The sequence below is a fragment of the Myiozetetes cayanensis genome, unplaced genomic scaffold (genome assembly GCF_022539395.1).
Source record: "Myiozetetes cayanensis isolate MyiCay16 unplaced genomic scaffold, myiCay2020 scf1, whole genome shotgun sequence".
Classification (NCBI taxonomy): Eukaryota; Metazoa; Chordata; class Aves; order Passeriformes; family Tyrannidae; genus Myiozetetes; species Myiozetetes cayanensis.
Genome location: NW_026086604.1, coordinates 94,151,944 through 94,179,456, shown reverse-complemented (window position 1 = coordinate 94,179,456; position 27,513 = coordinate 94,151,944). Strand labels below are relative to the sequence as shown.

The 27,513-nt window shown below is 36.2% G+C and overlaps 1 protein-coding gene across 4 annotated transcripts; it reads right to left on the bottom strand.

Moving 5' to 3' along the window:
- Window positions 1–2,915: 2,915 nt before the first annotated feature.
- On the bottom strand, window positions 2,916–27,435 carry BRD9 (bromodomain containing 9). 4 transcript variants are annotated; one of them, XM_050324511.1, is made up of 18 exons: window positions 27,305–27,435; window positions 26,153–26,373; window positions 24,380–24,512; window positions 22,637–22,697; window positions 21,575–21,719; window positions 20,319–20,429; window positions 19,361–19,536; window positions 17,220–17,309; window positions 16,280–16,412; window positions 13,954–14,029; window positions 12,591–12,686; window positions 11,700–11,832; window positions 10,780–10,891; window positions 9,133–9,171; window positions 8,608–8,679; window positions 7,194–7,296; window positions 5,212–5,379; window positions 2,916–4,508 (listed from the first exon to the last, which is right to left on the bottom strand). In XM_050324511.1, exons 1-18 carry the CDS (start codon window positions 27,375–27,377, stop codon window positions 4,408–4,410), a joined length of 2,043 nt encoding a protein of 680 aa, XP_050180468.1. In that variant the 5' UTR covers window positions 27,378–27,435; the 3' UTR covers window positions 2,916–4,407. The 4 variants fall into 4 exon arrangements, with proteins under 4 accessions (XP_050180468.1, XP_050180478.1, XP_050180484.1 ...); XM_050324521.1 differs by having other exon boundaries at window positions 19,361–19,476; window positions 27,305–27,429; XM_050324527.1 differs by lacking the exon at window positions 17,220–17,309 and having other exon boundaries at window positions 27,305–27,428.
- Window positions 27,436–27,513: the final 78 nt, after the last annotated feature.

The window sequence follows — 27,513 nt, the reverse complement described above, 5'->3', positions numbered from 1 at the left end:
TTTATGGTAACACTGTAGGATACACCAACATTTATGAGTAGAGAGACCTGGACCATGGGTAGTCCAGGAGATTCCACGGAGTTTGGTTTTGTGTGTTTCCTTTATCCAGTATGTGGAAGAGCAACATCATTCTGCCCTGCCTCCTTGCAGATTTTTGCTGAGGACAACTCCTCACCTCCAGTCATCTTGATGGGACAAGAGCTGCTTGGAATTCGTTTCTTCCCTGCACTGTGAGCTGGGCTATAGAGTACATATGGTGGAGGTGGGCACAGTGAAGAATACTCTCAAATTCATGTAAAGATGTACTTGCTTCCTATAGCATGTTATTTTATCAGTATATGAAGGACTTGAGATTTAAAAAAGACCAAAAAAAAATAGTCTGTTTTCCTAGTTCAAAGACATACCAACATTTCTCTGCAGGAGGATATTTTCTGTGATTTATAGTAATTTTTGATCAGTCTAGGAGAAATCATTCAACTGTGAATTGCCTCCTGCTTCCAAACAACTGTGGCTCTTCTTCATCTCCTGCACCCTGCCCCTTTTCTTCCAGTCACCACCTAAGTTAAAGGATCTTTCAAAACCTAATTAACTATAATATTTACGAATACCGAGTTACAAACACACATGCCCTGCTGCAAGATGGGAAACAACACAGATCCAAATAATCTACTTCAGCTGAGTTCTGCAACATTCAACTGGGGGTTTCAACTCACTAGGAATAAATGTCATTCCTTTGGAAATGCCCTATTTCCTTTGGAAATACCCCACCAGTAGCATAATTAGGGAGGTGGGTGGTTTTTGTCCCCTCCCCTTAATTGGACACAAATCAGCCTTTATAGTAAAACATAATTCAAGAAGGGTGGTAGAAGGTTAGAAAAGAAAAACAAACCAGAAAAAACTGCTTGTTTCCATCCATGTGGCAGTAATGGTGTGTAGACTCCTAATCCCGTGGTAGCCAGGTAGATAAAAAGCTGTAAAGCAACAAATACAAAAAGGAGTGGCATGGTGAGGACAAGCCATTCACTATGGAATGTAGGGGTGGAGACATCAGGTTATTTCTGTTGGTCAGCTGTTCAGGTCTCATCTGCATTAATCTCTCATCATAGCAATTCATCCGCCAGAAAGCAGAAGAACTACATGATGGCAAAAATACCCCAGTGCTTTTTCTTTCCTTTTTAATAAAGAGCAAGGGAGACACATCAGGAAGATTTACTATTATTTTTTTCTCTAATATTTTCATGTAAATTTTGTCCCTATACTTGTGTATCTCAAAACAGACCGTGGAAGAAAGTTGTTTCATGCTGAATCCTTGTTTACAAATATGTTTGAAATGTGTGCAGTACAGTCTCAACATTCCCTTTGCTGCCACTGAAATGGCTGTGCTAAAACATGAGATTGATGAGAGATATTCAAAAAAGTAAAAAATTATTCACAGTTATTTAGACCTTTCTCCATTTTCATTGATGTATTCCTATCCTGTGGAAGAACACAAGTAAAGAGATTTCTCTTACCATTGCTTACATCCTTCATGCAACACAGGCTTTGATACAGCAGTATTAGAGGAAAAAAATAAATTGCAAATGAATCTTCAGTGTTTCCTTGAAATCTTTCAATGCATTTAGAACAAATGCAATTTGTTTTCTCAATTTTTTATAGAAACACCCTGGGAAACTCACCTCTATTTCAATGGCAGCATCAGAAATATTCAAACTGATGGGAACTCACATAAAGTGTGTTGACATATGGTGCCACCTAGCTAGAAGATGTTATGTATTACGGATTTATATGTGTTGCCATAGACACGCAGTCCTCTTCCAAACGAGCTAAACAGGAAATACCTACCAGATAAACACCATCCCCTTCTAGTGTATATGGAATTAAATAAACAATGACATGTGTTAAATAAACCTACAGAAGTAAAGCTTTTCAAATTCATAATGTTTAGCTAGGACCATAAGATTACAGGCCTTAACTGGTTATTTCCAAGCTTTTCAATGCATTTTAGCAAGAACTTACAGCCTGCATAGACAAGAGCAAATGAGACACAGCTTAGGAATTTTTTCCCCTTTCAAATAAGTAGGAGAAGGACTGGCAACATTGCATCCTAAGGCTTTTTTTGAAATAAAACAGAATAATTTTGAAAAAGCAGCAGCATTATCCTGGTACAAGCAGAGGCACACACACAAACAGTGAAAAGGAGAAAGAGATTTTCTTTCAGCTTGAGAATCAGTAAAAATGCACTATTACAAACAAGTGACTGAAAGAAGTTACTTCAACCACTTAAAAAAAAATGCTAAAGTTTTAAAGTTTTACCAGAGGCTGCAAACTCAAGAGTCCAATCTTCCCATAAAATATATGAGAACGAGATTTCTGGAAGAAAAACAAAAGCTTTTCTTGAGGCATTTAGTGAGCCCAGTCATGTGTATCAGTACATTCAGCAAACAGGTTACAAATCAATGTCTGCCATTTTTGGGAAGACACCACAGCAAAAACATTTATATTTGCCTCTGGGAAGAGGTTTTGCCCTAAAAGCATTTTTGTCCTGGGGAATATAGGCAGTAGGCCTATTGAGAGGATTGTCCAGCACCTGTAGAACTGCAACTGGAGTGCTTAGTGTTGTGCATAAGTGACATTGCTTAAGGGTCAGACAGGCTAAATAAATAAGCAAACCATCCCCAAGCAGAAAGTGCTTTCTGGTAAGGTAGTGATACAAACAACATACAGCCTTTTATACAACTAACTCATGGAGCCCATAAAGGCTGTTTTACAGAGTTTCAGAAAGCTTGAATGCATTCTGTCTGAAATCCAAGATGAAGATACCAAGTAAGATACTGCATGTTACTTCAGACTTCATTAGTAAACACTGGAGTTTAAACAAAAACCAAAACAAACCAGCATACTACTCTAGAGGAGCATTTTGAACATTCTACTGTGGAATTTTATTCAAGAGCTCAGGCAGGCAATTCAACAGCAAGTGTTTCAATAAAGATTTCCTCACCAACTGCAACTATCACTTAGAGTATATTACAGGAATCAATTTATATTTACTGTATGAGAAATTAGACCTATTAGAGATCAAGACCATATTAGTTATAAAGACACTTTTCAATTAAAATTATTTTAGGGAGCTACAGAGCGAAACAAGGCTGTGTGTCCATGCAAACACTTTCCAACAGTCAACACTGTCACAGTGCAGCAGATCATACGTGTTACTTCCAAGAACCCCTGGCCATGATAAATCAGAATGCAAGAGCAGCAGAGAGACCCACATTGCCACACACATTCCTGACAACTCCCAACAGAAAAACCAAGCTGTATGCTTTCTTCAGCATATCTGCTTTGAATGAACAAAATCTCCCTATTTAGACTTTATCAAAGCTTTGCCATCAGTTATCTGACAGACTTCCTTGATGGTACCTAAACATTCACAGGTGTTTTTCTTTTTTGTTTATAGCTACATGTGGCATGGTGACATTTATCTTTGAAGTAGCATATAAATTCAGACCCAAAACTCCTACTATTTCAGACTTAGTAAAGGAAGCAAATTTTCTCCTGGAAAGAACAAGATATTTGCAAACATCAAAACTGCTTTTCTATTTTTATTAATATTTACAAAATATGGTAAATTTATAACATTTGTCTGCTTGCACATAGCAATAGTACAAAAGCCCTCAGTTTCGCTACTGATGTATTATCCTAGTGTATTATAAAAGTTTTATTTTGAAATTACTGAAAAGCACACCTTATTCAATATTTTTCCCATTCTACGTGTCATATTAAAAAATACAAGTATTGTATTTTCTTGGTGTTTCAAGATACAAGGGATCACAAAAACACCCATCTTTTTCAAATCCAGGGTAGAAGTCTTGTAGTGAGCATTTTACTGCAACTACCAAGTACTGGTTACTCTCAAATTAAGTATCTTCTGCATATTATTAGCATTAGGAGGTGGGAAAAAACAATGATCCCAATTCAAATAGTTCTTTGTTTCTCCTTGGATATGTTCAGATTAAGATCTCAACAGAACTAGTAGATAAATATAGCAGAAACATTTAATGACTGTTGCTATGATTCTGGGAAAATTATAACTTTTTAATTTCTATAAAATACAAATTTTTCTAACACATTATTTGTTGTTTTTCAGTCAAGACTCACACACCAGTAGCCAACAACCTCCCTTAATGCACAAATTGAAAGCAGTTCTTGGTACATTGCTAAAAACACAATGCACTAAGTAGATTTTTCTTTTATTTTTTTGTTTGTTTGCTTGTTTAATCCTGCATATACATTAATATTATACAGGAATCCTCATACAAAAGAGGACAAAATTGAGGTTTCTGTCATGGACAAAAACTTTATAAAAACATAATACAATTAAAATACAAAATATATATAGTACATGTCAGATTAGTTACTAGTGGCATTTGAGGTTTCTGGAGACTGAAGAAATTCATAGGGATCATGAACCATGTCTTGCTGTTCTCCAACACTCAGATGAGAGGGGCTTCCTGTAGAACACAGGGGGAAAAAATCAAAACCTTTAGAAGTACAGAAATTTAATGAAGAGATAGTTATGTATATGAACAGCATGGTTATTCCGTATGTTCAGTTTATACTTTGAAATTATATTTAAATAAATAGGAGATCATGAAAAGGAAACTACAAGATTCTTAGAAATTTAGCTAATCTTTGGAAAAGTAGTCTGAGTTGAAAAATTATACAAAATGCAACTGGGTATCATCCAACCAACATCTCCTACCTTCTCAGAACGGCACCGAATTGTTAAGCAGTTTATCACTGATTTTTACAGTTGAAAATGGAATGCTGTTGAAGAATCCCACTTGCTACTTTGTGCATACAACTATGCTGACGCAAAATAAACATTACATACTCCTTAGTATTTCTAAAGCCATTTTATGCAAGTCCTTATAGGGATTTGCCAGTCAGTATCAATTTACTTCACAATTACTTCAATCACACCTACTCAAAAAATAAGTAACTACAATTAGTGCCCTTAATTCCAGAGGTCGAACGTATGTCTTCTTAGTTGTCTTTGCCATATATATTTAAAAATTAAAACATGATCCTGCAGTCAGTACACTGTTTTATCAGCGTAGTTTCTCCCAAAGGTTCTGTAAATTAAAATGTAAGTTTAAACCAATTTCAACTAGAACACGAGCACTGCAACTTCTGTGACACAGCTAACTTTACCAAGATGATGTTGGTCTCTTTCAGAGGTATTGGAGAGGGAACTCAAATTGGATGAAGGCCGGGATCCCACTCTGTCAGCCTGAGCTTCATGAAGGTCCTGCAGCAGCTTAGTTGTTTCATCCAGATGTAAATGATTATCGTCATGGTCAAGCTCCTTCTTTACTTTTCCTAAGAGCCACCAGTTACCAACCAAAACCCTTAATTAGCATATGTACATTGACTCATGAATTACCAAGTCTTATAAAAAAATTCTAAACTAAATTAACACAAGTGTTTTCTATTACACAAATGACCTCAATCTTGCATTTTCCTTCGCACTTCTAAAAAGCAACAGCTGCAGATCTGCATGATATTGGAAGATGAAGGAAAGTGCCACAGTAAATGGCTGAAACTGAACTGACTCCCTCTAATTAAACAGCTGTAAGAGCTGAATTTGTCTTCCTTATCTTTTAAACTCCAGACATGAAATCATAGGATGGTTTGCTTTGGAAAGGACCTTAAAGATCATCTAGTTCCAAACCCTGCTGCCACAGGCAGGGACACCTTTCACTAAGCCAGGCTGCTCAGAGCTCCATCCAACCTGACCATGAATACTTCCAGAGATGGGCCATCCACAGCTTCGCTGGGCAACCTGTTCCAGTGCCTCACCACCCTCACTGTAAATAACACATTTAGTTTGCAGCAAAGAAGAGATGTCAGTAGAAAGATCACTTAAATATCTAACTTAAAATAGTTATAATAGAACAGGTCATTTATGGAAGCAAAGAAATCTCTATCACAGAAGGTTTTAAGAACAGTATCTTCTCCAGCTATAGTGATTTTATAATTAGCCAAATAAAACTGAAATTGGAAAGAACTCGAAATATGTGCCAATATATGCTATTCCTTCATCTGAAGACCTAAAAAATATTCACTGAGCTTTAAACAGGAAAATAAACTCTTTCCCTTTGCTTTCTTCAATTCAATCCTTACTAACTTTTCAAGAATTATGATAAGAAGTAATGACATAAACTCTCTCTGGAAGCCAACTAATCTAGAAGTATTTACTTCTAGTTCAAAGAAGAAAACATAAGCAGTTTTCAGTGGCACAAGAAATTCACAGTAAGACTGATATGTCTAAACATTATCTATAAAATGGATATTCATTTTGTACTGAATTAAATAAAATTAGAGTGTGCCAGCACAATCAGAGCCTATCAAGGGTTGGACTTGATGATCTCAGGGGTCTTTTCCAACTCGCTTGATTCTATAATTCTATGCTTCTATGAAATCTGTAGAACTCCTGTTTTCCTTTAAGTCTTTCATTACCTTGATTATGTTTTATAATAGATAGTTTGGCCTCTTTCACATTCTGAATTAAAAGCATCTTAAAACATAAGCAGGTTGTTAGCTTGGACGTCATCTGTTAAGGCATTTGACCAGCTCAGCAGCCTGAAGAAATGGCAACAGTACTTCTTGTAGCATTTATAAGATACCTATCAAAGGCATGCATTTGAAACTGCATCCTAATACTTTTACACAACTGCCTTATCTGAAGATAGTCTTTCCAGTGCCTGAAGTTTCTTCTGATTTTTGTTTTGGGATATTCCAAGTGGCGATACGACTGTGCTTTACATACTTACCTAATTCCCAGGTTATTTGAAAGACATCATATGAAGTAATTTTAGCTCATCATTTATGAGCTAAAGCTCCACGCTGATTCTTAAGGTTTATGTTACTATGAACACAAAATACAAGTAAAGATATCAAAATTGTATTTCTTCACTTGTACAAGCAAAGTTAGCTTGGATAGCACATGGATGTCTCAAAGGAAAAACAGAGCAAGGTTCATTTATCTTGTACCAGCCCTAGAATTTTACTTATGTCAAATGTAGACTTGATACTACTTTTTGAACACTTTTTTAATCTTAGCAAATCCAGCTGTCATTTTGTCTGTGGTACAACTAAACCACAACTGATGTCCTGTATATTTAATTACTTACCTAACGAACTTAACATAGAAATATCAAGAGATACATCTGAATATGGTTTCATAGAGAGAAAGTCCAAGTCAGAAGAGTTACTGTCTCCAGCAGATTCTCCAACCTATTAAAACACAAGAAATAGAAAGACTAGCCATAATGACAAGCTGTCATAATAACTCCCTACTGTTTAAGATAAATGCACAAATCCATTCCCTTAAAAGTGTGCATCAGAATGGGGCATCCATAACCATCCTGACCAACCTGAAATTCACAGACACTTCAAACATGCTTCCAGGACAGACCAGTCACATGAATAGCAAGGGATGTGCACAGTAATCTAAGTATCTTTTACCTAATATCCAGAACTGTTGAAACTCAATTACAGACTCAACTCCTTCATGTCTCACAGAAGAACCCTGCTAGGTGTTCCTATCATGAACCACTCCCAGATCCCCCTTTCTATCATCTTCTCCATGCATGAACACTGGATTTATTGATATTTTTAGTATGGTGGGCCTTCTTATACACAGGATCAGCTGGAACTGGCCTCTCTAGTATTTCTTCTATACACTTGCATAATGACGTACAGCCTGCACTACAACAGCTTTGTTTCTTTCCACACCTGTTGCCACACTGCTAATGTAATAGTACAAAGTTGGAAATTAAAGTAAAAGTCACTAAGCTTCAAAACCTATTCTAAACAGAAGTCTCTGAGGATGCCTATTCCAGGAGAAATAAGACACTCAGGTAAACACACAAACAGGTATTATTTTTTAGAAATATGAAACTTCGCACTTTCATGAATTAATTTAACCAGTCACCTTCTAGAGAAAGGTGACTTTTCACAAAACATAAGGAATACTTACAAAACTATACAATTTTATTAGTTGCTATATTGTGATCCATATAATTTTTATGTGAATTGTCATGGAATGCAATGAGTTAGTTCTGCTGTCACAAATAAATTGAAAGATAAAACCTGCACTGCTTAAAGAAAGATTTGATTAGTAGCTGTGAAAGCATAAAAGATATGCGTTATTTACCCATGCTTTCTATGACATTTTCAATGGATGTGGTAAAACTAATCAATACTAATGATTTTTTACAATTTTACAGTAGGTTGAACCTTAAATATTCATCAGCAGATCAAGTATCTTTTTCAGATTCCTAAGTTATCTTTCTGCTTTGGATTTAATTACACATGCTGAAATAAACTGGAGAATACAGAACAATAAAGCCAGTAACTAAAATAGCCTAGATGTCAGAGAATTAATTTTCAGTACTGAAACATTATTCTAGATACTGTAATTTTGATATTCTATTTCAGACCATGCACATCCTTGCTCTCAAACAAAATGCATGTCTCAATACTACTTTTTTTTTTGGGGGGGTATGGTTTTTTTCTTCTGTTGTTCCTCTCCAACCATCTTACCATAATCTGTTTGGAAGAATCCAGACAGGTATTATGCAACTTGTGTTCTTCTTTTATAAGAACTGGCAGAACCTAAAGAATAAAAGAGGATTTTAGATCTTAGCATTTCATAGCTTATGCTTGTATTTCCCAAAAATGTTTTCTAATAATGCTTGTGTAATCTACTGGTTTACCACAATGAGATCCCGGACCACCACAGAACACTATCACATTTTGTGATGTTTGAGTAGAACCTCTATGAAAAAAAAAGACTAGCTCTTCTCTAAGGGCAACCATATACACTCACATAAACACTTTAGAACTAACCAGGACAGCCTCTTCAGGGCCAGCCCAACAGCCTCCTCTTTCTCCTGTACTCCACTTAATATCTTTTTCTGCATTACTATACAGAACAGATGCACATTAAATAAAATCAAGAACCTGAATGCTGGAAGCTCTGAGAACATCACTTTCTCTACCTTAAATGCCCAAACACCTTTTCTAATTAAAAAAATCCCAAACAGACTGAATGTCAGCATAACTTACCTTAGCTTCATCCAGTGGTTTTACTGGGATGTTTCGCCTCTGGAAAGAAAGAATACTAACAATTGCTTGTATTCAACATATAATAAAGACCTCTTTCTTGTACAATTTCAAGTATTTTAGAACTTCATGCACAAAAGAAGGCTGGAGAAGGCTAAGTTTTTCACACATCTGCAGTGCAATTACAATGTAACTGTTAATGTTCTGCAATAATCTAGCATTATGAATTTTAACTAATCTTTGAGTCCCCTTTCCTCTGTTCACAAATTCTATATTCAAATTCAGTATCTTAGTCAGTAAGATATTTCTGTAACTTCTTATCACAAATTAAGGCTGTACTTTCAGAGGTATTCAAATGTAGCAGCATGAAATGTTCAAGCATAAAACACCATGGCGTATCATCACTAAAACACATTTCATCACGTAAAATCAGCGTATATCGACATATCTCACAACTGAACAGCACTTTTAATTGTAAATACCCATTGACCATTTGAGAGGTCTTCAGAAGTTCTCATTTGGAACCACATTCATAGAGCATGGTGGCAAAAAAGATAAGGCACGTTTATAAATCTAAGTTCACTATGTTGTATATATACATTTCTATATGCAGAAGAGTATTTAAAATACAGGGTTGTAACTTTCTGAACTAATCCTTTACATTTCTTCCTGTTTCATATACAATCTTTTTCCTGTAGGGAACTGGTAAAAAATACCCAGAAAATTCTGAAGGATCACTTTGAGGTTTTCATTCTATTGCCTCCTTTTCCTTAAACACCACACCCCTTACTCTATTTCTAAGGGTGCAGAGATTTAGCATAATCTCATTTCCACCACGTCAGGAAGCCTAAGTACCTTCCATCTTCCCATCCTGCCTCTCTTTTTTTTATTCTTCAATCATTCACAATGTCAGCATTTTAAATAGCAGACAATTATTTCAAACTAAGAGTGGTTTTCAGAGTGAAAATAACGTGAAACAAAATCTTGCAGTTTCTATTAGTCTATCTGGTCTTGGGAATGCAAACATTCCCACTAGAATCATACATATTTCTGAGAAAAATCTCTTCTCCAATCTTAGTATGAATCCCATTAGGAAAGTGTTTTTGCAAAGAAGTTAAGTTTTTCCTTCAGACATACTACATGAATTTAAAAGTTAGCACAGTTGGGTAACAGATACCTGTACAGTGATATTAATCTGTTCTTCAGCATTACTTCCACGTTCCAAATAATTAATCCTTCCACAAGAAGTATATTTTGCATTTCAATTAAGAAAAAACCAAAAACCTCAATAAAAGCATTGCAATATAGCTCAGAAGTAGATATGTAAGTCATCCCATTGAGTGACAAGGCTGCCCAAACACTATTCACTTGGTTGGGCCCTGCTGTGTTGCATCCCCCTGCCTCTTCCTTTCTGCAGCCACACAGTGAACCACACTGGAGAACTGATCGAGCCCGAGAAAAGAAAAAAAATTACTCCTCTGTTGATTAATTCAGTCTGTAATTTGGTTCACAACACAGCTGCTTGAACAGCTAAGCTTGACCTGCTTAAACTTACAGTGGAAAGCAAAGCATCTCACGCAACACTGAAAAACAAACAGGTTCGTTCTTGTTCTGAGGAACTTGTGACACTTCTGTGCATCAAGGACACACCTGCTTTAGCTGATAAATAGTTTTGGAATGATCGCCACCAGTGATCTGGTCCAGAAGATCATCCACTATTTTCTTGCTGTAACTTCCAGCATCCTTCACAAATTCTTGTAAGCTAGCAGGAATGGAGATAAGCATTACAGAAAATGTTTATTTTCATAAAAAATACTTCAACTTCAAATATGGTTTTCCCCAACAACACTACATTACAACTATATTTTCTTTGCTCTTAACTCTTCCACATTTCTTCAAAAAAGCAATTAAGGCCTTCAAGACAGTTTTTTCACTTTTCTCTTTGTTAATAATATGTAAATATTATGTAGATAAATGTATGTGTAAGCTTGTTTTTCACAACTACCAACAAATTCTGACTTGAACTATCATTGGTAGTGGGTTAAAAAACAAAACACAAAAAAAGAGGAAAAAGCTTGCAACTAATTCTTTCCCTCCAAGATTATAAATTTAATGAAAAGTGGCATTTTCCTTTTCAAGTATCTTTAACTCTGTTGAAATTCCTTGAAAAATATCACTGTTTTAAAGCCACTGAAAACTATTACTTGCCTATTTAAACTAATTTGCTGCTGGGTGTAAAGCAGAACACTAAAACTTCAGCAACCTGTAATACAGTGCTGTTGAAGACCCTAATAACAAGAGCAATAAGAGCCTTGCAATAAAATTTAAAAGAGTAAATGGGAAAAAAAATACATCCCCCCACCTACAATCAAAAGCAAACAAACAAAAAACCAACACAAAACCCCCACCAACCAGATGAAAGCTAGCTTCAAGTTTTATAGTGATTCATTTTAAAAATAAGTTTTAGAATAAAATATCAGGATTTGAACACTTTTAGTTGGCGTTTAGTCCAAATCACTTTGCATAAAATTGCTAAGAGAAGTTAGACTTTCTAATTAGGAAGTGCTTACCTTAAGGCACACTGTATTCCAGTTTCATCACCATATGCCGAGTACAAGAGTTCCATCTCATCCGGTTTCAAATCATGAAATATAGAGTTGTTTTGCAAGGAAGGTGCTGTATTAGCACTTGTAAGAAAGGTTACTAAGGTAAAAACAAGAGATGAGAAATGATTCACACAAGTGTAAAACACCACTTGGGGAAAAAAATTGTCTTCTGAAATGGATACAGAAAGTGCAGTGTCTTTTTTCTCCAACTGAAATCAAGAGCAATATCTCCAGGACACTTCAGGACTTTAGAATCAGTGCAACTATTTTAACCATATAAACAAACATATTTAAACTACTGGAAAACCAAGAACTAAGTTAACCACCCCATTCCCAGAAATAAAAAGATTCATGGCCACACCTCCTTTTATATTTCTACTTTTTGTATGTGTCTACTTTAGTGTTGGTTGACAGTCAGTTTCTGGAGACCAGATTAGAAACTATTAAAAATGTCAATAACAGGAAAAAAAAAGTCCACAGTCTGCAAAATCCTTCTCATGTAATGCAAAAATGCAAGTGACTAAAAGTTTTTTTCCCTCAACTGTAAGCACAGTTAGTCTGGAAAAATTATCTCTCACAAACAAAACACACTACCATTATTGGAAAGCTTCTAGTGTGGCTGTAACATTAAGGCAAAACATTAATCCATAAGCTTCCTAATTAAGTGATGCTTAATAAGCAAAAAAGTCAATTTAAAACCGCATTCTGCTATCAGCGATTCGAATAATTACACACTATAAGAATAACCAAGTGAACTTTCATATCAAGACAGGTAGAATCTGAAACTATTTTATATCAAGTAATTGCTCAAATATTTAAAAACCAAAAAGCTAAAACATGTCCTTTGGCATTTACCTTTATTTCTTCGTTCATCTTTAAAGCCCAGTGTAGTGAAGCCAGGTAATAATTTGCTTGACAGCGAACTCAGATCCACTGGGTGAGTCTCTTCCTCTAATAATTTGATTTAAAAGAAGACTTAGAAAAGCATTTCATGTGTACAATTTATGGTGAATATTTAGATTTTACTATTCTAAAAAGTTGCAGTTAATATGAAGACTATATGTCTTTTAATCTAAACATTATGCATAGGTACTGTAATTCAGGTTATCCATTTAAACTTCAAACACATGCTGTAAGTATGTTTCCGTGTCTAATTGAAAAGATCTGTGGTTTACTTAGTTATTTCATTTTTAGAGTATACATCAGCGTGTAATTATTTTACTAGCTGATTCACAACCATTTAAGACCCAGATTTTATGAAGTCATAAATGCAGTTTCTTATGTTGATTGAGTGGTAGTTTGTTTATAGAAATCCAGACACTGTTACCATCACTGTCTAAACTTTCAATGGCATAAATTTCAGAGGTATTAAAGCACATGAATTTTATTAATTTTTTATTTTCAGAAATAGGCAAGGGCATGTTAGCAGACAAAACGCTCAATTTCATTCCAGAAGAATTTACTACCAAATGAAAAAGCACTGAGACAATAACAGTGTTAAAGGCTCGTGTCTCCCAAAGTCACTCCCAAAGCACTCCCATATTCATCAATGAAACAACAGATAAGCTGTGAATGAACTCCAATCTCAAAAGGTGAAGAGAAGAAAGTGATTTATCATCATGACGTACAGGAGCATAAAGACTATGACATTTCACTCATTACAGACTTTCAAAACTTCTGCATTTTGAGCTTGAAACTAAAACCAGTGAAAAGTAAAAGCCAATATAAATAGCATAGACTAGTAACAGAACAAAAAAAAAACGAACAGAAAAGATCAAGAAATTAAGCTAATGATTTAAATGAGGATAGAAAAAGGTAAAAGATTATTCTGAATTTGCATCTGTGCATTGCATGTTTTACACAGGATTACAGCACTTTCATTCACCTTTAGACTAATAGGTTTTAACACTACAGTGTACTTGCAGCAAAAGCTTGTATTCCAAGTCTTTATAAAGTTGTAGCAACAACTAAGTGCTTATAAATAGATATTATTTTATCTTTTTACTGTTAGAATAGTAAAACAGAACATCTGAAGAGTGAAAATGTGGAAGGCAAGGAGAAACAACTTTGTGGTGTTTGGGAAATAATGAAAATAATAAAAATTGTTCAAAAAATTAAAAAAATTTCAAAACTCATCTAAAACTACATTGAATTCGTACGTACAGTTATGACTTTAAAATTTGCTAGAACATTCAAGACTAAAAATGTCTGCTTTTACCTTCTGCTTCAGGATCAGATGAATTTACTACGCTAAATAATAAAGTTCCATCTCCATTTTTTTTCAGATAACCAATCTGTGAAGAGAACCACAAACATATAGAAGCAATCATTCCAAACTGTTCAAACTCAAAGAAGGAGTTACGAGAAAAGTATAAAGATCATTTTTAGCTGTATTGGGATCCTGCACTCTGGTATTCACTTTTTAATACAGAGACTCATGGGTCACAACTATTTAACACTATGTAGCAAATGCTTCAGAACAGAAGACTTAGGAGTAAAAGTTCATATATGCAACTCCTTATTCACCTTTCCATATCAGATCTAAAGTTTTCATCCAAACAAACCCAATTCCTTTATCATTAGCATGGAGCCAGCTTCTCTGACTGTTAAATCTAGAATACACTTTCTTTTAGAAGCAGAACTGGAACTCGTAGCCACAGTCTAAGTCACTGCTTATTTTCAAATCTACAATAAACTGCTTGTTTTCATATCTCACCCTTCTAATTAGAAGTACTTTTATGAACACACTGTCAAATTCTTAAAGAGGAAGAAGTGCTGTGCCAGACCTACTGAATCACACAAGCACAATGCTCAAAACGGATATGTGAAAGACAAAAGAGTACACCAAGGCTCTGTCAAGATAGAAGCCAGATCTGATGCAACAAGCAAAGCTGATGCCAGAAACTGATTACACATGAATTGGGCAAAAAAAAGACTAACCTCTCAGTAAACGGGGAAAATGAAAACTATTCTCTCCCTACAGAAATATTAGTAAATACTTTGAAGTAAATTGAAAAATAAATGTCTCCCCTGTTTTGTTTTTTTCTCCCCTCCCTCTGAAAAACTTTAAAACTCTCTCTATACAGGAGGCCAAAGCTAATATTGGCATATAATAAAAACAGAGGTAAGAAATGCTGGAGAGAGAACAAACAGGAAAAACACCTTCAAGTGTTGATGGCAAAAGTTAACAGTGGCTGAGCTCTAAGAACACGCTGATTAACAGCCTAGACAATGAAGAGCTGCACATCTCAACCAACTTTCTCAAAAACAGACTGCATCATCATGAAAAGCCTTTTTAGTGGAGCTAGCAATTAGCAGAAGACTGGTATTGCTTTAAAGAATTTTTAAAAAGCCACTGCTAATTTGGAGGTTTCAAACAGCCTTCAATCCAGCCAGCAAGTCTTCTGATTATCTAAAGAAACAGAAATATACTGAAGCTAAATCTTCACCCACTATTCTTTGAAGCTTCACTTCCTAATCCAGTTGAGCCTAAGGTGACTGCATAACAAGGGCCACTGCTCAAGAAATAGACATTTAAGTTTGAGGACACACCACCACTAACGCTTCAAAGCAAAGTTTCTTCTGCAACAGTTGTTAAAAAATTATGTAGAAAAGTCAGGATGTAGCAACATCCTGATTCTTTTCTCAACTGCAGTGGCCACTAGAGTAAGTGACAGATGAGAAACGAGAACAAGGGTAGTAATAAGACTCCACATGATTCAACCTAAACAGAGTAAACGTATCTCAGTGTAGGTCTGTACTGAATGTCTGTAGCCTTCACTCCAATCCCAGCATGAAGAAATGATGGAATCCACCACCACTATCACACTGCTTAAAAAAACCACAGCCCACAAACAGATTGTTCTGAGAAAACTGCAACAACAGCATCATTGTCCTTCTAACCTTTGGAAGTGTACAAAAGCCAAACACATGGAACAATATCAGAATCACATTCAAGACTATCCAACTTGCTCTCTTATACCAGTCATTGAAGGATGTCTGTATTTTGCATTCACGCTACAGCTGACAGCTACTGCTTGTAGGTACAAAATTACAAGAGGTTACAGACTCTTCTCATTGAAAACTTCTCATTAGAAACAGTAATTTAACACTTAAAAATTCCTAAATTCCTTTGGGGGGGAATGGGGAGCGGGCAGGGAAGGAGGAATCCTAATAACACTTCAACCTATGCATAGGTTGCTTTTTCTGAGGTTGCAACAATAAGAAGAATGTGATGTTATTTTAATCACATGCTGATGGCTGCAATTCAAGACTGAGCAACATTTCACTGCTTCCTGCAAGTGAGTGAATTTCCAAGGATGTTCAACACACGATACAACCCGAGATCCATTTAGGACACCCTGCAATGGCTTTCAGTGGGAACTAAATGACACAAAACAGCCAAACTGGCAATCCACACAGAGCATGCATCCTAAATGTTACAGCCCCAGAAAACGTAACACCAAAGCCTGTCTCCTAGCATGAATCAAAGCATTCAATAGTCAGACACAAAATGGAATTGCAAACTGCACTGTGCAGTGGACCTTGCTGTTGGGCAGATATCGATTGATCCTATCCCGAGCTTCATCCGCTGCATGTTCCACTAGCGCCAGGACATGCTCTTCAGCAGTGCTGTCCGTCAGGCTGCACGCGTTTCCCTCAGGTTCAAAAATGCAGCTACAAAACAGAAGAGGAACAGCTGTAGAAATTAAAAGCTAAAAGGAAACAAAGGGATGAATTCTGGGTTTTCTTAACAGAACAATCAGTCCCACTACTCTCCCAGGGTCAGTCTACTTCAGCACTTTAGTGGAATTATGATCATAATTTAAACTGAAGTTTTGCAGCAGAAGCTGAGAACTACCAAGCTACTGAACTTCAAAAATGTAATAGTTTCTGTACCTTGATGAAAATAAAGGAAGTATTACAAAACGGAGACTGGGAGTAAAACTGCATTAATAGAGGGTGAGTGCTGTATGCATCCTTCGTCTCCCACATGCATGAATATGCTATTTTCAAAAATTCCAAACAGAAAGATGCAGAAATTACTTGATGAGGGAGAGAAACTATGTAACTAATCAGAGAAAAAACACAACAGGCTGCATATCATATTGTTGTTTGCAGTAGGACACAGTTCCCAGTCTAACAGGGAGTCCTTTAATTCCTCTGTTTGTTAGTATTGGTAGCATTCCTAATCAGCATTAATCACACCATTTCTTGTAATTGAAATTACTGAATTTAAAATTATCTTTCTGTAGATCCCTTTTCATTAAAGCACCAGAAAAATAAAATTGTAACAGATAGGCACAGCCAAGATGGAACAGGACATAGGTATTACATAAAATCAGAAGAAGGTAATATCATAAGGACAAGTGTGAAGATATCATAGAATATGGCAGTCTTCATTATATTTTACAGATAAAATAAGCTTGGTATATCAAAATATTTCAGGGCATTATAGGGACATTAGACACTAGGGCCAAACACCTTAGGTACTGGGTAGAGCATCTCCTCACACCAAATCCATTTCTCTCTCCTGGGTTATCTTCTTCCATTTGCTTAGCTAAGAATTTCTCTCTGTATAGAGATTCAGATCCGATACACAAGTAAGTTTTGCTATTAAAGACAATAAAAAGATCACAGGATCATACTATTATGAGACAAATGTGTTATACGATTTTTGTTTCATTGAAACTTCAGAAACGGTGTACACAGCAGGAAACTCCTCAACAATTGGCACTTTCTATCGCATCCTACAGAATACTTGAAGGACAAGAATTTTGAGAGAATGTTCAGAAGGCTGCAACATCCTGAACAAAATTTTCAAAAACTACTTAAACATTAGGATGTCCAAGTGATCAAGGCACTTTTTAAACTACAGTATAGAGGTCTAAGCTGCTTTAACACTTTCCAAGTACTGACTTTACTCTTTCCCTTTTTATAACTGTGAAATACAAAGGCAAAAATATCCACTATTAGGTTCAGTTCTCCCCCCCAAAGCTCTTACTGTTCATCAAAAAGAATAATACCAATCCTACTGATGCAAAAATACAAGTGTTTAAAAGGTCAAGTTCACTAGAAAAAACAAATCAATTCCAACGACTAAAGTTACATAAACACTAAAAAGAATAGGAAGGTAAATTCGTACCACAGACCAATTGCAAAGAAACCGGTGCTCAAACAACATCAAAGATCGGTTCTTTCTAACTGTGCAAATTGTATGTTAAGGTAGATATTAAAGACAGAGCAGTACTACATGGATTGGCAGTGCCACTTTCTTGCTCTTTGGCAAAGTACAAAAATACTCCTGTATTGGAGTTTATGCAAGAATTAATCCTGGGCACCATACAAAACAAATCGTGTATTTCCTAAAAAAAAAAAAAAAAAAGAAACAAGAACCAAACTACCTCCCCCTCAAAAAGGTGCTTTCAGTCGATTTCTATATACAATTCAAAACAGAAGGAACAAATGACATTTTGTTAGTTCTCCATTACACAGCAACAAGTATGTTTGTGTATGCTGTCAACAGAATAGTTTCCACTAAAAAAATTACTCTATTTAAAAATTTTTTTTGAAGATACATGTTGCAGTCTTCTATTTCCACAAAACAACTGCATTAAAATACCACTTCTTTCATCAGACATTAAGAAGGACTACAAAAATCCTTGAAATGTAAAAGAAAAAAGATCTGGCTCATTAGAACACTAAAGTTCACTTAAAAAAAAAAAAAAGAGACACGACATTTCACTTTTTTTACTTTGAAGGTTTAGGAAAGAAGCCTGCAGAACATATCCACACAATCGGATTATTTAAGACATAACTAGTGACGCTCTGTTACAGGTTTTCTTCCTTAAAATTGCAGCTGATATAATGCTTTACAATTTAAATTCAACATCTATCTTCAGATGTCTATGCAAGAACACTGAACAAAAGTTGCTTGTAAATTAGTTTCTGCTTAGATCTCATAAAATAAGTTGACTAAATTTAGATTCAAAAAATTTTACTAAGATTAGATTTTAACAATAAAAACATGACTTTGTGGAATGTGGGTGCCTATTATTACCTGGAAGACTACTATTGCCTAGCAATGTTATTTTATAAAAAAATTGAATAAGACATTACTGGGGAGATGTTATCATCTTCTCCAGAAATAATCTCCTGTATCTACACATCATGCCAGATAAGGTTGAAGTTAAATAAAATCAGTCACTGATCTGGGACCACTTTGCCCTCCCAGAAAGATCCTGTTACATTTTGATACAGTCACCCATTTTAGGAAAGGAGAAAAAAGGGACAAAATGCAAAAGGTATTTGTGGCTATATTCAAAATAAAGTAATATTTCTAACCATCATGAGAAGAAACTACTCATTACTTAATATAAAGAATGATAAGAATATCTATATAGACATTAACTGTAAGTGTTTAAAAGAATAGGCAGTCATCTTTTGAATTGTTTGTTTCAAGTTGGGAATTCCTGGGTTATATAATGACTTCTGTAAATAAATAAGCAAGTAAAATACAACAAAGGAAAAAGGCTGAAAAGAGGGTTTTTTCCTCAGTTCTTTGCTGCTGTCTAACATTACGAAAGCTGCAACCAAGCAGTAAGCGTGCCCATTAAAACCTTTACCTAATAACTTCTTTATTTTGCTTTTTGGATTTCTTGGTAGTCTCTGCTTGTACAGGAACAACTTCAGGGACAGGTTCTTCAACTGCTGTATCTTCATCACCCAAAAGAGCTGCCTGCTGAGAAAAATCCATGTCCTGCATAAACGACATGCTGCGCTTCAAAGCTAACAGCCGTTCCTAGAATCAGAAAGGACAGAGCGGCAGGGACTTAACCTTTCCCTCATAGCCAAGATGCTATGATAATGGGATGGGATGGGAATGGCCATGGCCTTATTTTGTTCTTAATGTCTCCCTTCCAATGGCGATGCAACATGATTTGGTCATGGTAGCATGGCATCAGAATTTCTGCAGCCCAACTATCAAGAGAGAAACAAACAAACAAACAAACTGCATATAGAAAACCAACTATTTTACACAAAACTTACCATCACTGTAACACACGCGCACACACACACACACACACAAACCATGTGCACACAGAGCAGCTCACCAAAACTTCATTTTAAAAGCCAACAACTCTACTTGAGTAAAAAGCCGATTTGCAACACACCTGAAAACTCCCCCACACCCAACATCTTCAAAAAATTAGAGCTTTCCTGTTTATGCAGAAGTAAAACTTAAATGAGGTCCTGTTCTCAAAGTTTCAGCCAGAAGTAATATTTGACAGTAGGGTTTTATACATGTGAATCTTAATTGCTTCCACTGAGACCAGGGGAAAAAACTCCTACAGACTTTTGCAGTGCAGATATAGTTGAGAAATAAATAAAAATTACTGAGTTATAATAAGACTGCTATTGAGCCCTTAAATATAGCAGCACTAACAGGCACTGCTATGGTTAAACACCGAAGGATAAAATAACATTTATCATTGTCACTAATTATGTTCCTTTTAGGTATGATAACAGCAACAAAAAAAAACCAACAAAGTTTCTGCTTTTTGTTTTTAATAGGTCTCTTACTTTGCTCATCATCTTAAAGCCTGTGTGCAGTATCTTCTTGGCTAGCTTGTAGTAAACAGTATCTGGTCTGTTGTAAGTCATTGCATTATCACACATCAGTTTAAAATCTGCCTGTAAAAATACAAGACAAAAGAACTGTTAGAAATTCCAAGATCTTTATTAAATAACTGGAAGATACCATTCCACCATGGTAGCTCTGTGGCGAACACAGTAATATTTTAGCAGCAAATTCATGGAATAAATGCAAGCCAGAAAGTAACAAAGAAATGCAAACAAGCCTTTTTTGATTCTTCAAGATGCTGCCAAACTTCCCTTTTTAAGTAGTTGAATAAGACAGTCCAGCAAGCCAGAATTTAGAGACCTGAAGGCTTTGCTGATGGCAAGATTATTATAAATACTTTTATACTATTTCCTATAAACCTCTATAGCATACCTAACAAAACAGAATAATCTTTGTCAAAGCACTTGTGAGAAATATCAACCATTCTTTGCTCACCTTGCTGGATCTTTCAAGAGAAGAGATTAACCCTGAGAAGCAAGCCAATGCTCTCTGACAAGTTTATTGTTTTATCAACACCACTCTAGGAAACAGTAATTCTGAAGGCAGCTACTAGAACTTCATGGATCAGTTAAGGAAAACTCCTTCCAGGAGCTGGTGATATCATGAAAAGATTTCCTACTGCACTCTCTGTAAGACCATGGTGCATCTAATAAAGCATTACAACAATAATAATATGTAAGTTAGCTAAGGCAAGTTGCCAATAAATTTGCCAAGTAACTTTCTGCCATTTCAGATGATGCCATATGGAAAATAAGACAATTAAAGATAAAAAATACGTAGTTGTTATTGACTCCTATACAAGAAGTTTCAGTATACTCATAGTTTTCTTGCAGACAAGTCAAAATTACATTTTAATCAATCTAACCAGGTCTGGATCCAAGAAGGAAATTAAAATGAGAGGCAGGGAGAGCTCCAGGTTCTTCAACCACTTAAGTCCTTGTGATAGTCTCACTCCTGTTTCAGTTTAGCAGCATGCTTTCCATAGAACTTTAGAACATGTTCTTGGTATCCACAGTAATTTATAGTAGACTGCAGTAGAATCTGACAAATCCAGAGTATTTGTAACACACTGAATACACAAAAGTGCTCAGTTCTGAACAAAATGCACATTAATTAATGTCAGAAAGGTTTCTACAGTTAAAAAGAATCTTCAGTTTCTTATTAGCTTAGAAATACTACATCTTTATTAATTCACCTTGAATTCAGTGACTGATTTGTATTCATTTGCTGCGATTTTTTCCTTCATCGTGCCAAAATCCATAGGGTGTTTTATTATCATGGAATATCCAGGAGCGATGGCATCCGTGACTGGAAAAGCGAAAAACCCATGAGGATCTTTCCTAAAAATAAAAACAAGACATTTAGATTTATAGCAGCAGGCAAAACAGTCCCTGTTTTTAAACCACATTAATGATGTAATAGTACTACTAAAAAAAGAAAAAAAAACACTAAAACCGTTTTCATAACACAGAAGCATGTTTGAAAAATTTTTTTATAAGGGAGAGCATTTTGATTATACCTTTGTAGACTTTTTGAAACACATTAAAAAAAGTCTTTCAATTCAATGATCAAATGATTAACTCAAGCTAGTTCTTGTATTTTTTAATTAATTTTTGTATGTTTTCTACATCTCTACAATCCAAATTGGTCTTTTGGCTTCACTGAGTAAAAAACCTCAATTCTTCTTGTTCATAAGGCCCTCTAAAAATAAACACAATGTTTAATATTTTTGAACTAGTTCCAAATTCAGCTTATTGCAATGTAATAAAAAGGATTTTTTGTTTTTTACATGAGGTACAGGCTTAAGATCTTATTGAAAACAGTAAAATAAAAAGCCCCTAAGCAAATTAGGGGATTATCAAGTAAGCAGGTATGAATTTATTTTGTCTTTGACAGAGGACATAGAAATAAACATAATTAAAACAGTTTAATCTTTTAAAGTATTATAGAATCATAACTGGGTTTTAATCCCTAAATTAAATCATTAACGTTTAATAAATTTAAAATGGCAATTACACTGGCCCAAAACGCTTACTTCCCTGCTAAAAGCTAGAATGGCAAAGTTGGTAATAATTTTCCCAAACTAATCTTTAAAAACTACCGTGTCTGGCACGATTGCAAAGGTTAACAGATATACTACAGTCAGTCTTCAGGCACTGTTTTCAAACAGAAAGCCAGGAGAAGAAGTTCTAAAGTAGCACATATAAATATGCATTACACACTGTCGACACAGTTGAACATACAACACGGTTTATACCTTTGAAGCTGGCGAAGGAAGTGTTCTAGTAATTGTTGGATTGGTGTGCTCTCATTTTCAGCTGCATTTTGAGATGAAAACACAGATAAGTGCAATGAAACAGAATATAGGTATATTTATTTAAAAACATAAATACCAGAGAGAACATCTCAACTACTTGTACATCTGAAGCTCAGTGAGACAGATTTCAAAGCAGAAGCACATCAGATTTCTAAGCATACAGCACCTATTTCTTCTCCTTTACTATTTTCTGAGCTTTCATCACATTAAAAACTAAGAGACATTAAATCAGATGTAATGCTAAGTCTAGTAGCTCTAAGAATATATTTTCATAAGATTACAATGTTATATATTTTTACAGGAAAAGAAAAGTGAAACTTGGTTGCTGAAATCATGCAGTTGGGAAATCCACATTCTTACAACATGTTATCAGTGCAATTTTAATGGTTTCTTTACCATTAACCCCATGCAATAAGCTTCTCTGAACCTTTCAATCACCGAGTGACAAATAGATGCAGATTTGCTGGCAAGTGAGGTACTGATTACAATTTCACTTCCTGTACACGTACAAATAACACTATTAATACCACTTGTTAATTACCTGTTCCATACACATAGTTCAGAGAGACTGCCTTTAATGTGAAGTTTGAAACACTAAACAAGCAGCATGCTGAAATCTAGAATTAAAACTCCAACTCTTCACCATGATAGTGGAGCGACATTTCCTTTCTTAACCGGAACAGGCAAGGTAATTTATATGCTTTCAAATATCATTTTACAAGCAGATGAAAATAGAATAATAAAGTTTTTAGCCTGGCAGTTTTCCAAGGTTCCTGACTACCCTGAGACATAAAACTCTGACCAGAAAATTTCAGTTACCTTGACAGCTGATGGCCAACAATTTAATGTGCAGTCATAATTAGAAAACTTCCCAGTGAATTACTTGGCCAGTCAAAGGGTAGTCTTCCAAAGACAAGACTCACAATATTCCTAAAGACACAGCTTTTGCTACCAGGTTCCACGTTAAGCATATAACTTAGAAAATTATGTATTTGAAAATTCGCTTAAGTAAAATTTCCACTGGATAACACTGAGTTTTAACTATCAAGCAACAGCTATAGGTAGAAAAAGCATGATAAAATGTGAAATGAATAAACACACAGAAGTTGCCACAGACAGTCCATAAATATTTTGGTTGGTGACAAGAATTAAAGAAGATTGGTCAATGAAAAATAGGGTGGTGGGGGTGGGGTCTATGGTCTTTAGAGACACTCTATCACAACTTCCTGTTCATTAAAACAGAGATAATAAAAGTCCACATAGGTTATAAAAGACTGTAACAACAACTAAGCAGTATTCACAACATTTGCTTTGCCTTGAACTAAGGAAAACTTAAATTTCAGACATTCTGATCACTGTTTGGTAAATGTTAAGGAGAAGACATTAGGGGAACACTGTGCACAATAACACTTTTATGCTAGCTTTATTCTGCCAAGTAATAGAAGTCAGAGACAGATTTCCTTGGCAACTTCAGTCACCTGAAAAAAAACCTACTAAAACCTGTAAGCACCATGAGGAATATTGACTTTTCAGACAGCAGAAAGTTCTAAATGCTGGAAAAAGTAAAGTCTCTAGATTTCAGCAAATCTTCATGAAAATTTTACATTTTGGTACCTTTGACAAAACTTCGTTGTGCATGCTTTTAAAAACAACCAAAACTATTCAATTTCTCATGCTGCTCACCTGGTTGAGTTCTGCATGCTCTGACAGGACGATCTGGAGGAGGTTCAACCTCTACTTTTTTCCCAGGATCAAAGTCATCAGTTTCTCCTTCAGTGTCACACTGTTCTTTCTCTCTTTTCCTCTTTTTCTCTTCCTAGCACAGCAGGAAGAAGGCATCTTTTAGAAGAACGTACTTGGAATGTGCAATCCCACACACCAAAAGGAAAGAGACAGTGATTTCTTTCATTTGGAATAATCATTCTATATCTGAGTCATAATATGGTTTAAACAACACTGCATACATTTTCACTATCACTTTCTCAATTTTCTTCTCCAATTAAAACGAAACTGTTCATCTTTTGCTACCTTGTATTTAACATAATATTGTACTATCATTGCTGTACTTTTACTGGAATAATGTTGAACTCAAGCTGTTTATATGTAAAACTGCACTATAACAAAGGAAGTTAATTTACTATTCCGTAAAGATCAGCCTGTAGCTCTGCTTTGATCAGTGTGCTTTTGTTTGGTACATTGAATGGGAATGAGTAAAGTAGGTGATAATTCAGAAAGCCTATAAAAGAACCATAAGAAGTGTTACCACCACTGTAACAGCGGTGGTAATTAATGACCTCTTCTTGAGCTCCACAGCAAAAGCAAGCCTAAGCCATTCCTGTAATCTTGCAGTCATTATCCATGTTTTCACAGAATAGCATATTTTCATTAGCCTTCTTTAGTCTGCAGTTTTGCTTCTTAGCTATCTGTTAGCTGATTTTAAATGCACCAATAATGAAGTTCTGGGAAAAAAATCCAAACAACCCCCACACTGTAACTTAGTAAAGGCAACTGATGGTGCAATATCTTATATGAAGGACAGTTGTTTTGCTACATTTCGAGTCCCAGCAATACTCCTAAGTGAAACATTTGTACTAAGAAAATTTTGCACTGTCTATGCTGTATTCAAGAGCTTCTGAACGATCCTATGAGATATGTCATTTTCAAGTAATTGAGTCTAACAAATGACAGATGTTAGCCACAAACCCATACAAAGTAGCACCGAAAAAATGACGATATGAGCAAAACTACGTAACAAAAAAGAACTAAAAAAGCACAGAGGTCAAAGAATCATTAGTACACAAAAGAAATGCTATTAAAATTAAATCGTACAAGTCACTGCACTGTCAGTGCCTTCTTGCTGATTTTAATCTAACTCCTCAAGGTTCAACATAGACAACTAAGGTGACCACACCATTTGCTACTAACAAAGCCACAAAGCCTTGCATGAAGGCTATTCTAAGAGCCAGCCTAACTATTGTACCACAGTACTCAACAGATCAGAGCTCAGAAAGCTGTTTGGAGTAAACATACCAATTTCAATGTCCAGTAACTTCACGCATATCTCAGGAAGAGAAATGCAACTAAGATTTATTTGAAAAGCTGAAAATACCCCTGAAAGGGTTGCAAAACATGATTGTGACCCAGGTGAAATACAAAACATCCAACTTAAAAATGGAAGTATTCATTCAAAGCAGATAAATAAGAAAAATAAGCAGTTACAAGAAGGAAGCTTTTACTTTGTTCACAGACTCACAAGTACATATCTCCTTTAAATAGCAGAAATATACTAATACATATGCAAAGGTTTTCTAAATTTATAAAGTGCTGAGTGCAGACAGCAGGCTCCTTGGAATAGTGATTTAAACAAACAAAATCTCTGGTACTCTGCACCAGATTTTAGATCTGATAAGCAAGCTTGGTGGCTGATATGCCTGAATTCTAAAACTCACAGCTTACCTTTCTCTTTCTTCTTTCTTCATCATCTAGATGCTTTTCTTTTTCTTTCTCAGACTTTTTTTTCTTTTTTTTCTTCTTTTCTTTATGTCGTTCTCGCTCATGATCTGATCTGTCATCGTAGTAACTAGAATCATGCCCTGACCCAGAGAGTTCGGTCACTTCACTTCCTCCAACTTTAAGCACCAGCTTTAAGGGTTTTTCCAAAGGTTTATCCACATAATCTAAATAATAATAATAAAAAAAAAAACAAACGCCAAAACCAACATTTCATAAATGCACAGGGAGATGACAGCACACAGCAATTACAGAATCACATAACCAATTAGGTTGGAAAATACCTCTGAAGTCATTAGGTCCAACCTATCACTGAATACCATGATGTCAACTAGATCATGACACTAAGTGCCACATCCAGTTTTTCCTTAAACACCTCCAAGGACGACAACTCCACCATATCCCTAGGCAGCCCATTCCAATATACAATCACCTTTCCTCCAAAGAGATTCTTCCTAATTCCAACCTGAACCTCCCCCACTGCAGCTTGAGGCTATGTCCTCTTACTCTAACACTAGTTCCGTAGGAGAAGAGCCCAATTCCCACATGGCTACGACCTCCTTTCAGCTGTTTCTACAGAGTTATAAGGTCATGCCGGAGCCTCCTTTCTTCAGGCTAGAGACCCTCAGCCCTGAAGCTTCTTCTAGAAATACTGTTTGTAAGAATTTGCTGCAGATCAAAAATATACGCAATACATTTGGAAAGAAAACACCACCTAAGAGTCATAAATCCAAACTAACGAGACAGTCGTTCAGCACATGTTACGCTGTGATTTTCCACCAACCTTGAACACGGAATAAACCGACTCCTCGGCTTCCCCTGAAAAACGCCGCAAGATCCTTGCCAGAGCAAGGTGAAATTAAGCATCACTCGAGCACCGCAGACGCCGGATCCCATCAGGAAGAGCCGCAGAAACCGCCCGGGCTCACAACCCACCCCTCGCCCCCCAGGCCGCCCCCGCCGCCGGCAGCCCCGGCACTTAAAGCCAGGGCCTGTCCCTGCGGGCCCCCCAGCCCCGCAGCGGTGCCGCGCCCCGCCGACAGCCGGGCCGGAGGGAGCGTCCCGGGCACAAAGAGGGACCCCCCCTCCAGCGCTTACCGCTGTAGGCGGTGGCGGAGGTCGAGCGCCATTCTGCCTTCTCCGCTTTGTGCTTCTTGTGCTTCTTCCCCATGGCAGAGCCGCAGCCACAGCCCGAGCCCGCACCAGTGCCGCCGGAAGCGCCGGGACGGGCGGGCCCTCCCACGGCGGGCGGAGGAAGATCCGGGTGAGGGACCGACCGGCCCGCCCTCCCCGCCCGGCGCGCCCTT